We start from the raw sequence: 18777 nt of genomic DNA, 5'->3' as shown, positions 1-18777 counted from the left end.
ACTTTTCAACAGAACATCACATGACTGGCCCAAAGTGCTTTCTTTTTAATTATGTGACAGTGTGTGTTTCTGTATGTAGTTATATGCCCTTGGAGGCTTGAAGTATTGGATGCCTTGTTGCTGGAACTGCTGGTAGTTGAGAGATTCCAGACAAAGCTGTTGGGAACTGGAGAGTTATCTGGAGGACCAGTTCATGCTCATAACCACTGAGCTATCACTCTATGCCACAATGTATAGTCATTTTTTGTTTTAATAAATCCTCTATCTTATATATCTTTAAAGTGTTATCTAATATCAATATACTATCATACTCAGTTTATCAAAGTCATGTATAAAAATGTGTATGTGTGTGTATTTCCAAAGTAACTGAGAAAAAAAAACAAACAAATGTAGAGTATGAGGCAATTAGAGTTGCATTTAAAAGCCCAAGAAATTACCAATATTGTCCACTATAGGAGGCACATTAACCCTTCTAATCTATAATGTGTGAGGTTTACTACTAAGGCATTAAAGAGATACAAGTGAAGAAAAAAAAAACATTATTTGTAATTGATTTTGTAGATGAGTACTAAAACTAGCTTGCAGTTCCTCGATTTTTACATGTTAGTTACACCATTTGCCTAGTTAAAATATGAACATATTTATTCACACATGTCTCTTCCATAGATACTAATGTCTAATATGTGAATATTATATTTCTAGTAGGGTACTTACAAAAATACTTAGAAACAAACTTTGTTATATAACATCTCATCAGATTTTAGTGAATTTCTATATAACAACTAATTTAAAGTCTAATGAACATATATCAATGTTTAACATAAATGTAAACATAAAACTTTGAAAGCTTGTACTTTTGAACTCTTAATATGTTTTGTGTTCACATTTACAATTTCTTAGAGAATAGACTGTTGACTAATGTGATTTCCAATCTCACCTAGAGATCTATATATAGTTGCTGAGAAATTAATAGTAAATCATATGAAAGTGCAAAAAGATCATTTCCCCAGTGAATCTCGAAAACATTATCAAATGACATTCACCACATCCACCTAAAAACTTGAAGTGCTTCCTACTCAGAACAGTCATCTGACTTAGCAAATATCTGCCACACTCTGAAAGCTCAGCCCAGTTCAAAGGAAATGATTTCTTTTTAACAATGGAACATATATTTATGAGCTATTATTATTAACCTAGTAATACAAATAATTTTTCATTTTCTGAAAATGTTTATATTATTTAGCAAATGATGTTTTTCTAACATCTATAAAATTTGTTGAAATATTGTGCTAAATATGTAATTTTATATGCCCATTGTTTTGAGATTTCAAATAATTTAAAAAATTGCATAAGAAATTAAAAAAAAAAACTAATCAAAATCTTTAAACTTGTTTTTTTCTAGATTCTCTCTCTCTCTCTCTCTCTCTCTCTCTCTGTGTGTGTGTGTGTGTGTGTGTGTGTGTGGTGTGTCTGTATGTGTTCTGAATGTGTGGTGTGGGTGGCAAAAGAAGTGAGTGGATTATCTGAGCTAAAGTCACAGGTTCCTGTGCATCATCCAATATCAATGCTAATTATCAAATAGTTGTCCTCTGTAAGAGCAGCAAATGCTCTTAACCACTGAGCAATTTTCTCAGCCACAAGAGGAAGTTTTCATAATCTATCCATTAGAGATCTCTTATGACACAATTATAACAAATTTGGAATATTTTTTAAATGTTCTTAATGCATATACTTTATGTTTTAATATAAGTTAATAAATAGTATATTAGAGAAATATTAGTAGCAAAATAACATTGAATATTTATGAGAAAAAAAAACAGATACTTTCCTACACTTAGTTTTAAGGTCATTATGCATCACAAAATTTAAAAAGTGATCTGAAGATTTTTGCTTTCAAGGTTTTAAAGTATTGATATATGAAATAAATTACAATGCTTCCCTCCAGAATGTGATTCTACTTGAGCAAAGTTTCACAGTGATAAATTCTCGTTTGTACTTATCAATCCGAGGCAACTGTGTTCAGTATTCATTTTAAATAATTATTACAAAACAATGTTAATTATTTAAGATGGAACAAACCTATCTCTTAGAAGCCTGTTCTTTTCTAGTAAGAGACAAAAAAGGAATGGATCTGGATGAGAGGGAGAGGAGAAGAAATTGGGAGGAATAGAAGGAGTGAAAATTTTTATCGGTATATGAGAAAATAATTGATTTTCAATAAATGAAAAAAAATGTAAAGAAATTAAATGAAGCAAACAAAAGAGATTTAACTTTTAACTAACAATTGATCAGTATATCGGTCTCACTATTTTTCTACCTAGATAATATGTCCTAAAGATATAACTAAAAGTTATTAATTGATACATTTTGCTTGCCTTCAGTACAAATATAAACTGGTACTTGGACAATCAGGCTAACTTATATAAAAATAAAAATAGCAGTTAATTTGGAAAAAAAATCAGTTAAAATAATTATTTTAGGGATGAAGAGATGGCTTAGTGGTTAAGAGCACTGGCTATCCTTTCCGAGGGACCCAGTACAATCCCCAGCACCTACATGGCAGTTAAGAACTGTCTGTAATGCCAGTTCAGCAATGCACATGAAATAAAATTAGTTATTTGAAGAAAGCCTTAAAAATAATAAATGATTCAACTAGATGTGGTACTATGCACATGAATTGTAAATAGGTTTAATTCTTCTACTATGAATCACAAAAATATTACTTACTTAGGTATGTAATGTTATGAAACATTTAGTCCCTCCTGTATTTAGTGCAGTGCTGTAATATATTGGGATTTATGAATTTGAGTTGAAAGCTATTATTTTAAGCTAAAATTTCCCAAGTGAAACCATTAGAAATAGACATGGTTGAGTACTCATAGATCAAGCAGGCCAAGCTCCTATTAAAAATTAAATAAAAATGTTTTAATCTTTGAAGAAAAGATCACAAGGTAGTTATGATTTTCATTATCTTAAACTGATTAAGAAAATTAAATTTCTTAATCAGATTTATATAATTAAGTATTAAGATAATGTTTTGTTGTAGTTTGTTACAAAAACAATAGAAAAAGAAGGGAGAATTCTAGGTCTTAATCAAATCATTTAAAAATGTATGTTCACATTTCATAATGTAACTAAAAATTTAAATGACAGGGAATTTTACAGGTAAAATACTTCTCCTACAATTAAGGTATCAGAAGAAAAGGGAATATTCAGTATAAATGTGGCACTGTGATTGTTTTTCCTCAAGGCATGGTATTCTACAGCTTGAATACACTATTGCAGCTGACAATTGATTGGAAAAAAATGTGTGTCTATAGAGAAAAATAAATAAAAATCCAATGTTCTTATGAATCATAAAAAATACAATTAAATTATATATTTTATATTAACAAAAATATATTTTTATTCTGACTACAACTGAGGTTAGAAAGTTAAATGGATTCATGGCATTGCCATATTCTGTCTTTATACTTTATTAAGTCTCAGCATGAAGATAATTAGAAAGTACATATATAAGGATGTAAAATCTAAATTAAAGAGGAAGTTTTGGATTAATTTGAAGCAAGTAAAATATGTAAACATGTAATATTAAATTTTGGAAGTTTAAATAGTTTATTAAATGGAAAAAAGTTAAGTGAAAATAGAATCAAATAACAATTAATTTTTAGTTTTTGTGACTTTTTTGGGAAACTGTCATATCGAGTGTCTAAGAAAATTATACTGATAATTACTACTTTCTTTCAGTCACATAACATTTTAAACATTACCTGATTATCTTCAGTAGCTTCTGAAAAAAAAACTACCTCCACTGATCTATTTCACGACATAATAAATATATTGTCTTTAATAACTTTGAAAAACAGTTATGTCAATTTTATATTAAAATAAAACTATCAAAATTTTCTATGCCTAGTAAGCACTCTACTACTTCTATACAAAAATAAAAAAAATATGTGAATAGCAAATTAATGACATTCAAATTATTTCTTAAGTTTCTTTAAAATCTATACATACATACATACACATATACATATACACACAAACATGCACACACACATACACACACACACATATGACTCAGGTAAAGGAAAGGGAATTTGAGGAAGGGGAGAGGAGAAGTTTCCAGAAATCAATGAATATTCTTGTTAATATTCTTTATGTTGATTATGAAATCCTTTTACATTTTAGATAAATTTACAAATTTGCTTTTCATTTTTCTCCTGCTCCAATCACTTACTCTACGACTCAGGACAGAAGCCAGAACTGAGCTCATTTTAAACCAACAATTTAAAAATGAGCTACATGTCTGCAGCTGTTAAATAAAGTGTCAATCAAACAAAAACAAGTAGGATGAAATATCTGTCAGTAGTCACAGATCATATGAATGAAAAAAATGTGATTCAAAGTCAAATATTTCTGAGATTAAAATTTATCTGAAGCTCAAAAAAGAGGAAAATGCAAAAAGAAAAAATATAACTGCTAGTGCTTGATTTTACATTTAACCAAAAGTTGTGAATTTGTATTTTTAAAAAAGCATGACCTTTGAAGGTGTGCCTGCTGAGCAAAAGTTTGCAACTTTGTTCATTTTATCTATTAAAAGCCTAATGTGTTAGACATTTTTAGCAAGAGAACAAACACCTTTAGAATAAGGAAAATATTTAATTTTCTGTAAATAAGCAAAACATAAGTTCCATAGATTAAAAGAATATTATTTTTAACTGTACATGAAAATAGTTGGGGGTCTTATGTACAGAGGCAGACAATTAAAGTTGAGATGAGTGATGGGGATGGTACAGTACAAGTCTGTGAGTCAGACACTTAAGACACTAGAAGGTGCATCACAAGTTTAAGTCTATTCAGTAAGCTTCAGACTGTTCTGTAATAGATGGGAAGTTCCTATATGAAAAAAAGAAAAGAAAGGAAGAGAAGAGAAGAGAAGAGAAGAGAAGAGAAGAGAAGAGAAGAGAAGAGAAAAGGAGAGAAGAGAAGAGAAGAGAAGAGAAGAAAAAGAAAAGAAGATAAGAGAAGAGAAAAGAAAAGAAAAGAAAAGAAAAGAAAAGAAAAGAAGAAAGCAAAGCAACCAAACAAAAACAAAGCTAAAAAATCAATTGGTATGAGTATAAATCTGTGCTTTGGATTGACAAACTATATACTTCAATGTAGCAATGAGAAATTTCAAAAATTTTTAAATTGCTAACTAAAACATCATTTGGAAACTATATCTACCATTCAATATCAAAACTACTATAAATTCATTATACTGTCTTTTACAGTTTAGATTTTATTCAGAGTGGTGGTAAACATTTTTTTAGGTAGTTGTTCAAAAAGACCCATCAAATGTCACCTAACAAGCATCACTATTCAAATCTGTGCCTAAAATTAACTATTGTACTTGGGAACATTTCAAGAAGTACAATAAATGTGAAATGCCACACTATCATTAAGACAATTTTTCAACTTTAGTTATATCACTTCAAATGTGATGAATCCATCTCGAAATTCATAAACCTCAATTGAGTGTTATGGTTCCTTACATTTGAACAGTATTTATGGGTTTTTAATGAGGTTATTTTCAAAGAGCACATGTCATATTTGCTGACAAAAATCTCCCATGGTTGACCTTACTAAAACCAATAAATAAGTACATAAAATAAATTGAAGTTTCAAAGGTATTGCATAATGCATAGGAATATTTACTTGACTGAAGTAGTTTCTATTTTCTCTTTTTAGAGCCACCTACTAATGAGAGGGGAAAAATAAAAACCCACCAGTTAGTTATTGTTAGTTATGAGTTACTTAGGGGTACTGGCAATTCAGTCAAATCTGAGGCTCTCATCACAATTTATAAGCTTTTATTTTGCAAGAAAATATTAGATCTAATACATATATTAGATCTAAATATTATATATGTTCTATGATCTAATATATAGAAAAGCACATCTTTATTCTTTTTTATTTTTGGAAAATTTTATCACTAAACATTTTATAAACAAACCTACAATACAAGCTGTACGACATAGTAATCATCTCGATAAATTGGAGTATTTTCTTAAAACAATGTAGCCATTTGACAACCTAGGAAACCTGTTACTTTATTTGGCAAAAAGAAAACAGGCAAAAAGTGGAGCTGGAGATTAATATTTACTAGTAATATTTTTGTCCTTGAAGTGCAAAGAGCATGTTCACAAATAAATATTAATAACAACTCTACCTGGAAGAACTGTACTTTTAAAGAAACATTACAATAGGGATAGGTTTGCCTTTTTGTTTTATTTAATAGCACTTAGACTATGTGTCATTGCTTATACTTTTAAATGTACTAATTATCTCATGAGATTCGTTAACGAAACTAAACAAGGCTTGCTTCTCCATCAACAAAAGTTATTTTTGTAATACCTTCTAATAATCTAGTTCCTCCAAGGGAAAACACACTGTGATTTCCCAGTGGGTGAAATTATTCATCCTACATAGTTAACTATTGTCACTAAAAATCTACAGAATGAAAATTCTTGAATATGTTTCAAATAAAACGAAAAATGTGAAACTTCCTAAGATTCAGAGTTGTAAGCATTGCCAAAACACAGCTGTATAACACACACACACACACACACACACACACACACACACACATTTTAATTGAAATATAATCATTCATACAGTTAAAGCCAGCTGCCAGAAAAATTGTTTCTTACAATGAAGAGATGCTATTTCAAGTAGAGTAGTACTCCTTTCTCCATGGCTTTGGGTCCCATGGATTCATTTACCTATGGCCAATAAAAGTCCAATATGTTAATGTATTTCAGAAATAATTCATGACTTTTACTGCAGTATCATTTTAATTGTTCTATAGTATCACATATTTTTATTAATCTCTTGCAGTCTCAAATTCATAAATTGAACATTATTTTTAAAAAGAAATATGCTATTTATGCTGTTATAAGCTCTCTGGCAGACACATAGCAACAGTTTGTGCTTAGCATTATTAAGTAATGTTAAGAGTAATGAAATCCAAGCCAATTTTGGCAGACACCCAAGATCATTTAGCACTTGCAAAAATACATTTTAATCCAATTGGCCCTGTAGTTCACAGGGATCCTCAAGTCGCTACCAAACAAGCTCTGCTGTTGCTATTAAAGTATCTGAGCTCCAAAAAGACAAATGGTCTCACTGACAAGATGGTGACTTGTGATGCCACAATTAAGACAGTAACATCATCTTTGAAGTGATATTGTTTTTTTCAATAAACACCATCAGACCACATTATGCCTCCTTCAAACACAATTTAAATTTTTATATCTGACTTAAGTGTAATGAGTGCTGTTGCAAGATAAGCTGCACGTAAAGATACAGACCACAGACTTTTCTTCTATTGTCTGATTAAGAATTAAGGTTTTGCTCAGATTAAAGAACTATTGTACTCCATTCTGAGAAAAAAAAGTCTAGTTGTGATGAAACTATCAAATGTCTAGTTAACCATTTATTACCAGCTTTTAGGGATTTTTATGTTGCATAGCAAAACAAAACAAAACAAAAACAAAAGCAAAAACAAAACAAAAACAAAACAAAACAACAAAAACAAAAATCTTTCACTGTCATTTTTGGTGTCCCTGGCATGCTGTCAGGCACTGCTTAAAAATAATAAGTAAAAATTGAATATTTAATTTAGAGATGTGAGCATTCAGTTGGTGGCTCTGAAATACAAATGACTGAATGACATGTTCATTTAAAATATTCTATACTGCTAGAAAAATGGTTCAGTGGATAAAGGTACTTACTGTGAAGTCTAATGACCAGAGTTCATACCTTAGACTAAAAGAGCAGGAGAGAATGGATTTTTGAAAGCTGTTTTCTGAGTTTTACACATGTCACAATGTGTATGCATACAGACAGACACAAACACACAAACACACACACAAACACACAAAATATAAAAAATCAGTAAGATATTTTATAAATGCACACTCTCAAGAAACTATACCCTGATGAAAATAATTACAGCTCTTAGGTTGCTTTGAAAATGTTTAAAATACTGTCAAACTGTTGATAATGTTTGTTCAATTGCTTTCAGTTTCTAAGCAATATAAATGCATGCACACGAAGCTGGTGAAAAAGTTAAGCAAATGAACTAGAGACTGGTTGTCATTCTGATGGCAGCATCAGCTAAATTACTTGGGCCAAAGATTAAGATACATTTTAATATCAAAATGCAAATAATCATACATTTTGCTAATTTTTGAATGTGTAATACACTGCACAATAACTCAAATTTATTGATTTTTTAAATTAGGCTACTTTTGGTTACTTTCACCTTTGTCATATTTACATGATAATGAATTAGCTCCTGTTTACTCCATGTGGGCTGAGGTTCAGCATGTCCACAGTGTTTTTTAGAAATGCAAAATTTTAGGTCTCATCCAGTAGCTACTGAATGAAAATTTGCATCTTAACAAGATTTCTAGATAATAGGTCTGAACATTAAAATTTGAGAAGTACAGAAATAAAATACTCCTTCCTAGAAATCAGAGTTTAAAATAACAAGTCATTAGCAGTGATCTTGATTGATTACAAATTGTCTACTGGATCCATTTTAAAGTGCTTGGATGCTGTTACATCTACCCAGCTATACATTTTGTGGAGCATTAGCCTCATATTCCATTATTTTTTAACTCTTGAACATAATTGTGAGGGATTTCCAAAGTGTGCAATGTTCAATTGATTTGTAATTTGTACCATAAATTGTTTTGCTTAACATTCCTTCACTTTATCAAATGGACAGTGCATAGTATACCTATTGTATCTAGTGACTGTTAACACTAAGTTCATGGGTTATGATAATTTTCAAGCTAGGAGAGTTTTATGAACTGGGCCTAATTGAAAGCCAAGAGGTCAGGGGGAATTGGAATAAAACTGAGCATAATATTTTCTGATCTGTAAAGATAAAGGGGATGCAGCCTGATTAAATATTTTATATTGATTGTTTATTTTTTATTTTTATTAGGTATTTTCTTCATTTACATTATAGTGCATTTTCATGCTTGTGTGTGTGTGTGTGTGTGTGTGTGTGTGTGTGTGTGTGTGTGCAGTGCCACTTACTTCACTTGTCTTTAAATGTAATGCAGTCTTCTGTCTCGCAAGATGCTTTAGCCTAGTAAACTACAATAATATAAAACTTAAGGTATTCTAAACATATAATATTTGAAATGAGAAAGAGAGAATCTACACAGTTTTTAAAAGATTGCATATTTCTCACTAGACTAAAATCTAAGCCCCATCACCTAACACTCCGGTTGTTCTTTCATCTCTATTTGATTTCCTATTTCCTCCCCCACTTTCTCCACCTCCTCCAGAGAAAATATAGCTGTACAAGGTTATTCATGGAAGAAAAGAACTTTGCTTTGAAATATTTTGCCTGCCTCCATTTTTGCCTGACACTCTCTAGTGATACTCTCTAACACTCATCATACACTTTGACACACTGAATGGGTAAAGTTTAGAAAAGTAACACTCAAAACCTTTCCAAAGTTATATTTGGACCTTCACAGAAATGTACATTTAAGTGTGTATGGCAAATATGCACTGATAAAAATAAACACATTATATAGGAATTTCTGTATTTTAGCTATCTGTAGTAAATGAACATTTCTGGTTACTTTTAAAGAATATTTGTATATTTTAATGTGTTGATATTTTATTCACTTGTTCTCAATATCAAGGATATTATTTAGTATATTTTATAATATAATATATGCCCTGCAAGATCAATTATCAGCCTCAGTTAAAAAGAAAGTTTTGAACACAGATCTGAGTCAGAATAGGAACTTGCCTAGTTAAATAAAGCTACGTATTTAACTTCTGATAATATAAAAAACCTATATTTGTATTTGAGAAAATGTAGTTAAAAAGTTGTACACAACAGTGTTTTAAAATTCTAACTTCACTGGTAAATCGGAAACACGAATCTATCAATCTATCATGCTATGTCTTATATGAACTCGTAGAGAGTTCACTCCACATTTGTGAGCTGAAAGTTTTGAATTCAATAGTTTTGGTCTTTGACATTTCCAGAGGCTTTGAGACCTGTCCTAGATTTAGTGTTCTATAATGTAAAGAGTGACATTCAATACATATGCGCTGAATTCATTTTAACTTAAGTACTCATTACATTTTTGCAGGTGTTAATTGCTCCTGACCTGTCAATATGTAACCTTCTTAAAGTCATTAATTTCTTAAATCTAAGGGCCATCTGTCACAATCCAGTTCAACTCTCTCACATGTAATGCATTACAATGCTGAATAAGACAGCCTTTTTGTTATCAACAGTTAAAGACTCTAAACACTGAAGGTAGTAATGCGTAGCTACAAAGCCAAAAGACAAGGACAAATATTGTATATGCTGCCTTTTATGAACCATCACAAGACTCCTTTTTTTTTTCCATTGCAATGGGCCTTGAAGTAATTTACAGCTCCTTCATTTTCCATTTGAGGAAACTAGTACAGGGAGCTGAAGTTATTTGTTCAAGGCTACCCTGTATACAATAATAAATTATAAAATACTTGATGTTCACATAATTTAAATAAATCCCTGCTCTCACTCACCATGTCAAAATCCAGAGGAAAATGTTTGTAACCCTGAAGATAAAACAATGTATTTGCATATTAGAAGCTTAATGTCTTTTGTTTGCTATGATACAAACCTACACATGATTAACACTCATGTGCTTAAAAGATTGCTGCATGTCTAAAGGAAAACACTACTTAAAAGTCGTTGACAACTTCAACCTAAAATAAGTCACATAGAAACATACAGGTATCTTACAAACATTGTGAATTAAGATGTAGCACTAAACATTTACTACGTTAAATGGACTCAGACTTAATGGAGTGGTATTATGATGGATCATAATTTGAATTCTTTCTATAAATAAAATGAAGGGAATGTTTTAAGTGTCTGGAATGTATACTATTACCATGTCAATAGACCTACTATTTTATGAGATACTTTTCACAAGATCAATACACAAAGACACTAAATGGAGTGAAAATATGATGCAAGCAGCCAAGTAACAAATTTGTTTTAATACACATAAAGGTACACATATTTGAATTTTTAATGTTTTAATCAAAGTTTCTTTTTGTTTTTTTGTTTTTGTTTTTTATATTCAGAACTTGACTAAAATAAACTCAGGGAAACAGGACAGGCAAGTCAGAATCCAAGGAAAAGTCCTGGCTTAAAGACTGAAGACTAGCAATCCTTTTATCTTTTACTGACTAGATAGCTTTAATTTCACCTGCCTGACCTTCAGACAGGAAAAACGAGAATAAGCATGCCTTTCACTTTCTATACTGTTCATGTGGTACTAGAATTATAATGACTTTAAAAAGAATATAAATATACAGAATGCTGTACATATTGAAGATGTTAAAAATAAAGAATTTGTGGAAGAAAGCAATACTTGACATTCATTTTATATATTAGCAAATGAACTGTAAACCAATTTAAAATTTAAGTTTATATTCTAATTACAGTGTATTGTCAAGATACAAGAAATGTTAAATTATCAAAAAAAATTTAAATTATATAAGGAAAAGTCTGACCCTAGGATATCTTTTTCTTCTTTTTACTTTGCTCTTTTTATTATGCAATCTTCAACATTCTAGATGAATGGATTATGTGGATAAACCATTCTTTCATATTTTTGCTGGAAGTGAAACTATAATCATTTTCATTTTTAGTTTTAAAAATCTACTCATCAATAGTTACAGCATTAGAAATAAATTATTTAATAATTGATGTTTTCAGGGTGGAATCTATAAAAGAAACATTTAAGATTTTGGCAAACCATTCTTTTAATTGTAAACCATAATTGAAAAGGCACATCTTTTCACTATTATTTGGATGTTAATAAAAATGCAATCTTTATATTATTTCTCTAAGACAATTTCAAACTAAACTAAACTAAACTCCTCTATTGGTAAGTTTGTGTTTTACCCTTGATGATGCACAGCATATAAATCTTGAAGAGACATGTCATATAAATCAAAGATATTTTTGTTTTTTCAAACCATATTTTTAAATATGCCTTTTATGATTAACTTTAGCCAAATAATCACACCATTTTCAAGCATGATCAGTTTAAATATCATACGCAAATCTATAATGCCAAAGAAATCTTACCTATTTTTCTTCATTCTGGACATTGAATGATCAATAAAGTCTTCAGATAACAAAACTCTGCTCAGACAATGATAAGTAATTCAGAATGTTATAATGTAAAGTTAATGAGTATAAACATATGGAGTTATTATATATTTTGTTTTCCCCAAGATAAAATTCAAATGTCTTTAATGAAAATAAAATATAGACTCTATGGGATTTTTTTCTTCCCTCTTAATTCCCAACAATATTTAGCCAAATTTATAAAATGTAGAGTAGCAAGAATCATTTCCTTTTCTTCACACATATCAAGAATATATATGTATATATATATATATATGTGTGTGTGTGTGTGTATACATATATATATATATGTATATATATATATATACATATATATATATATACATATATATATATATATATATATATGTATATATATGGCTTCTTGCTTCTTAGCTTCTTTTTTCTCTGGGTATGGTACATATTTATGTTGCTAAAAAAACACAAATTGGCAAAAGCTTTAAAATCTTGTCTGGGATCCTGAGCATGGAGCAGGAAATAAAAAGATTGTTACTAAAACCAATGAAAAGAGTGGCTCATGAGAAGAAGACATGCCAGAAAGGATAGAATGCAAAGCCAATGTGTAAAGAATGTGTAGTGAACAATTACATTAAGTTGGAATACTCCCCAATGCACAATTTTTAAATTCCCTCAATGCAAGCAACAGAAAACAGGCATGTGCAGACATAGTGAAAATATAATAAATCAGAGGAGTTCTACTAAAAAATCTCATTTGAAATTAAAGCAGCAAAAGACACAGAAACAATATTAAGTCTTCTTGGTGCAGTAAATTTTACAAATTTGTAAACAATTTCGAAGCAAAGATTGCTTTATTTATTCATTTATTTATTTACGGAAAGCTCCTTTGGAGTTATTTGAGAGGCTAAGGCCACTGGGCATTATGTATTGTTTATACGTGTGTGTGTGTGTGTGTGTGTGTGTGTGTGTGTGTGTGTGCGCGCGCGCGCGCGTTAATTAATCCAGAAATAAAGCAGTGAGGAAAAAGTGGAAAGTACAATAGGGTACTACTGATTGCTGCTTGCTAGTGTCTAAGGGAAGGAAACAATATTTAACAAGTACAAACCTGGCATTAGAGAGGGAGCTGGAGTAAGGAATGAAAGAAATGATGATGTAGGGTGATGAGAAGGTTGAAGAGTGTGTGAAAAATGAAGTGTAGTGGGCAAACATGTTCTTGTAAATGGATGAAAACATTCTGATGTCTAGAACAAAAGGTCTTAGAGACATTTCATCACCTTTGGGTGGAAGATGAAGAATATACAAGATTAGGATAGGAAAGTGTGATTAGTAAAATGATATACGTTGCAGGTAATAAAAGAGAAACTATTTTCCCCACAGCCATATTTTTTTCTAAGTTTTACTGATTGGTTTTAAGCCCTTTTCTTATGTTTTTTGCTCTGGCTGTTACAATTAATTCTTTTTTTGGCTCCATTCTTTATTGCAATCATCAAATTATTTAGAATAGTTTTCTTTTTTTATGTAAAGAGCACATTCCATAAACCACTCACTGCAAGATATTTATTTATTTTATTATAAACATGTTTTTCTGATAAATCCTCAGAGTTGGTCAGAATATACAAATGACACATTTTCTTACTCCACAGTAAGCCACAAATTCCTGCCATCATCCTTTCTTTACTACTTTGTTCTTTGTAACCATCCATGTCTGCTTGTTGGCTCCCAGTGACTATTTTTTATAGTCAAAAATATATCGTTTCCTTTCCTTAAGAACCTCCTAACCTCTTCACTATATATATAATTCCTCTATTATGAACAATTATAGCATTCATCACATCGTATCCTAATTTTATGAGAGACTTCTAGTTTACATAGGCCTATGCCAAATAATTCATAATCTCTTTGGATTAAAAATTTTGAGCCTGGTACTTTGGTACAATTTTTGTCTAATTCATGTTCATAGATTCTTTGGCGGACAAATGGATGGCACCTCCTTTCAAATATGTAAACCAAGATTATTGGAGGAAATTAGCTTTCAGGTCTTCATCCCTTGCATAATTTCCTTTTCTACTAATAGAAAACGTGGCAGCCATACATATTTCCTGAGTGTAGTTCAAAGCCAGTGGTTTGTATACAGTTTCCTTGTTTGTATATCTTCCTGTGCTCCCCCAAGAATCTTATAAATCCTGTCCAAAAGCTATTGTGGACTGATCCCGTAGACAGGAAAAAAAAACAACTAAACAAACAAACAACAACAAATAACCAGACAATTTTCTGCTTTTAAAGTCCCTTACCAGATTTCGTCCTGCCAACAAAAATCAGGAAGCTTATTATCAGGAATTTCTATTTTGCATGAAGTTTTGAAAACCAAGAGAAAGGATAATATGAAACCTGCTGTCCTCTCAGCTAGGCCTTCCAGCTGCAGAAACCCAACATTAAGGACATCTATCAGAACAGAGCTTGGGTGATAAAGGGAGGGTGGGTTCTTAGCAAATGATTTAGCCCTAGAAAAGGAATGTGGTTTTATGCTTCATCTGAGTTCCCTTCTTCCTGCATTTCAAACGCACAGCAGCTCTTAAGTTTGTGGGAGTGGTATATCATGTAAAGAATGCTTTGTGTCAAAAGGAAGGGAAGAAAAGGGAGCATAGAAAACCCACATTTACAAAACGGAAGCTACTGTGCTATTCCCCTCTGCCGCCAAAGGAAATGCAGCAGCTAAGCAATTTGTTGTGATCCCCTCGAATCTAATTTCCTCAAGAATGTGACAGCTGAGGGCTTCAGTTGGTGTCCACATGCCCAGCTTGTGTCTTTTTCCTCTCGCCCTGCATAACCTTCTCCAAGTGTTCACTAGGTTCCTTCTCTTGTAGCTAAAGAATAAATTGTTCACACTCAGTGGGAAAAGGGATTGGTTTTGCTTTCAGGAAAGTGGGGTGTTGTTCCTCAAAAAGGACTGGACCACTTTATAAAGGGAAACTACGTGGCTTCTGTCTAGTAAAAAGAAGAACAAACAAATAAAATAAAATAAAATAAACCTATTCAGGAAACTTCCCAATTTGGTGCATTGGTCTACAGAAGTGACTCCATAGCCTTGGAATAAAAAACACCGCGACTCCTCCTTGCCTGCTGCCAGAAACCTCACAGTGTTGGACTTCTTAATTCCAGTCTTGTATTTTTCATACAAGGGACTCCTCATCCAGAGCATTCACCTTTGTCCCCTTCCCTTTCCACCCCATCTCCTGAAGAAAAGAACCCCAAGCATCACCCCCCAAGAACTTGCTTTCTTGCATAGACTGGCCGGTGGGGGATGGGTAATGGGAGTAAAGATTTGTGATTCTTACATCTTTACTAATCACGCAGCATGGAGGGGGTGGGTGGGGCAAGACACGCAGAGATTTCAACCCCGGTACATTAACACTGGATGATTTAATTCAGTGTGAATAAAAAAGGCAAGAGCTGGAAACTGGGAAGAACAGAGCCAGGCTGAAAGGAGGGAGGGCAACACACACGCGCGCACGCGCGCGCGCTCACACACACACACACACACACACACACACACACACACACACACACACGGTTCTCAAGGCCGAGTTCCAAAAGCTCAGCGGGCAGGCGGCACCTTGATGTACCTTTTGAGGATCAGGGTGCCTTTGGGAGGTGAGGGGGATGGGGGTCAGCTGCGCAGGAGCCTAGGGACGTAGGGCGACTGCGCACGGGGAGCGCGCCCCTCAGGTTGGCCTGCTTCCGCTCCCTACCCGTCCTAGTCGCTCGCTCTCCTGCCAGCCGGCGGACCCTCACTGCAGCTGACATCATTGCCAGAGAAGGAGGGGCGGCCCACGTGAAAAAGACCCCAGCACGAACTGCGTTCCCTCTGCTCGCTCTCTGAGGCTCTAGCGAGCCGCTTGGCGAACTCAGCGCCCTGGCGGCGGCGCCGGGACTTGAGCTGGGCGCGGCAGTTCTTAATTTAGCAGCAGGAGAAAGGTAGATTTAGACCTTGGCTCCTTCATCTCCTGGTTCTTTCTCAAAACCGCCCGCACACTGTCAGTTCTGCCTCGGATGAACCAAAGACAAGAAAGGTGAAACACGGACACACTATCAGTTACTTTCCCAAGCTTTCAAAAGCTTCCCCCCGCACAAAAACACAGGCAAAGACAGCCCTGAGGCTAGAGCCTTGGCCGTGGGAATTTGTGAATTTGTTTCAAACGTGATTAAAAGTGCACATCTTCCAAAGTTGCAGAGGCGCCAACCAGCGCATCTCCCCAACTCCTTTATTCACTCTTGAGTCACACTTGTTTTACTCACTTTTTCTCTTCCTTTTTCTCTTTCTTTCCTTTTTTTTTTTTTTTTTGTTTTGTTTTTTGAATGACAAGTAAGACACCTAGCATTTTCACCCTTTTTTGGCGTTACACTGTGCTGTGTTCAGAATTATCTGCCTGCTCCTCAGGTTGTTTGCTGGTTGCAGAGCTAGTACCACACTCAGGGGTCCTCTGTCCCCATTACTCTCCTATTTTTTTGCCCCGTTGCCCATGGCCTAGATTCTCAAACACTTTTTTCACACTGGGTCCATTGTAAAGAAACAGCCCCCAAGCTGATATAAATCTGCCTTTGGAAAGTTTCCTCACAGTAAGGGAAAGGACAGCGTTATGTTTTTTTTTTTTTTTTAATTTTTTTCCTTCATCATTTGCTTCTGTTACCCTTTAATTTTCTTTATTATTTTTTTCTTTTGTACTAGACCCCCCTGCTCTCCCTGATTTACGTTGTTAGTGGGTGCCGCAATGGCGCAAGTTTGGACTCCCAGCCCCCCTGAGACATTTTGGAAGGACACCCCGCTCGCAGAGGCGAGTGCCCGCCTGGAGGCGCGCGCTCACATACTCCAAGCACACATCCCAGTGCCCCACACCCCAAGCCGCAAAGGCAGCTAACCTAGTGGAGCCTGGAATAAATCAGAGGCAGCAAAGGGGCCATCTTCACTCAACCCCTAAAAAGTCTTTCCTTGGGGGAGACACAGAAATGGATCCTGCCATGCACTCTGGGACATTGACACCCCAGGGACTAGTAGCTTTGTGACTGCGCTCACAGAGTAGTGTCTCCAACTGGAGGTATACTGTTGCTGCGCTCTTCCAAAGTCTCTAAAGCAATGTAGCCGTTTTTTAAAGTCACCTTTTCCAATGAAGCTCTAAGCAAGAGACATTTTTTGGGGGGAAAGGGGGCCTTTCTTTACAAGCTCTAGGAAGATCCTTCCTTTGTGGAGGGAACTGCTTTTTGATTCTCTCTTGAAAAACGCCAGGTATTTATGACATAGGTGGGCGTTCTTTTGGCTAAGGAATTCCGAGTCATTTCTCTAGAGAATAGAGGAACCCTTTTATGTTGGGCTTGACTTTGTAAGTCTCCCCCCCCCCAAATTAAAAAAAAAAGAATATTGATTTTCAGCTGCTGGTTTATACGAAGTTGCATTTATAAAGGGGGGACAGAATTTCTCACACCTACCATCTCTACATCCACTAGGTCCCAGGGCAGGAAGAAATGGGATCATACCAGGAGGACCAATCCAGTAGACGCTGGGCGCCCTGCTGTGCGCACAGTTTTCCGAAGCCCTGCGGCAAGGGTCGCTCCCCAACCGGGTTGCGCTATCAAACCTGGACTCAAATCGGAGACCCCAGAGAGGAGCGCAGCTGGGCCAGCTTCCAGGGTCCACCGCGGATTCACTGCTGAGGCACACTGCCCCTCAGCTGGACTTGCTCCAGGTGTCTCCCCTAATGGTCTGGGGCGTCAACTCTGCATCCCCGCACTTTCCCAGATCAGAGTTTCATTCAGCTTCGCTGAAGCTGGAAGAATCAATTAAAGTGAAAGACCTTTTTGCACAACCCATGTCGGAGAAATTCATGCGCGGACACTTTTCTGACAAAAGTGAGAGTTTTAGCAAAGTAACCAAACCGAGTGGAGGCAGTGTCAAAAGATTTTCTTTGGGAGCTCATCTCCCGGGTTTGCTCTTTTTCTTACCTCTAGGGAACAGAACCCGGAAGGGAGGGCACCAGTAGGTCTCTAAAAGCATGCTATGGTCAACTGCCCAGATCCCAGGCGCAAGCAGTCACCGCGTCCTAAGCGCAGGACATGCCATGAGTCCCCAGCCTCAGCGGCTTTAGCTCCCGAACCGAACCCGATACTTACCTACTGTTTAGACTCCTCTTTGAGTAGTATGAAGAGGGGAACGAAAAAGGAGAAAAAAAGGCTTCCGCCCGCTCCACAGAGACTGCGATTGCTGTAGCGGGATCTACCGCCACAGCTCGCAGTCCGCAGAGCAGCTGTTTGTCTTGGAGGCTGTTTGTGAGGCTGGTCGGGCGGCCCGGGCTAGCTGGGCTGCCTGTGTCGCCTGAGTAGCTTCTGCCACTGAGACTCCTTGCACTCTGGTAGCCTAGCTTTCCGCTTTGCTGCGCGGGCCGCTGCTGGCTGCTCTGGCTCACAGCTACTCCCGCCCTGACAGTTCGTCGACTGCAAGGAGCCACTGCCAAGCCAGCCCTTTTCAATGGCGAGGGGGAGGGACTAGACAGGAGGGGGAAGGGGGACAGAAGGGGGGTGAGCGAGTG

The 18777-nt window shown here is 34.9% G+C and overlaps 1 protein-coding gene across 13 annotated transcripts in view; it reads right to left on the bottom strand.

Annotated features, from left to right (window-relative positions):
* Pcdh11x (protocadherin 11 X-linked) overlaps positions 1–18775 on the bottom strand; it is a 620385-nt gene extending 601610 nt beyond the window's left edge. For 4 of the 13 annotated variants that reach the window (NR_073451.1, NR_073452.1, NM_001271809.1 and 1 more), the window contains exon 1: positions 18362–18686. Coding sequence is in view for 5 of the 13 variants with exons in the window: in XM_006528392.4 (XP_006528455.1) it covers positions 17681–17726 (46 nt within the window). In the remaining 8 variants the exon portion in view is untranslated. Of the gene's footprint in view, positions 1–17680; positions 18019–18361 lie in introns of all 13 variants that reach the window. The other 9 variants (XR_387044.3, XR_001782746.2, XM_006528392.4 and 6 more) reach the window with 5 other exon arrangements.
* Positions 18776–18777: the final 2 nt, after the last annotated feature.

This window comes from Mus musculus, chromosome X, assembly GCF_000001635.26.
Source record: "Mus musculus strain C57BL/6J chromosome X, GRCm38.p6 C57BL/6J".
NCBI lineage: Eukaryota > Metazoa > Chordata > Mammalia > Rodentia > Muridae > Mus > Mus musculus.
This window is presented reverse-complemented; position numbering and strand designations above follow the sequence as displayed.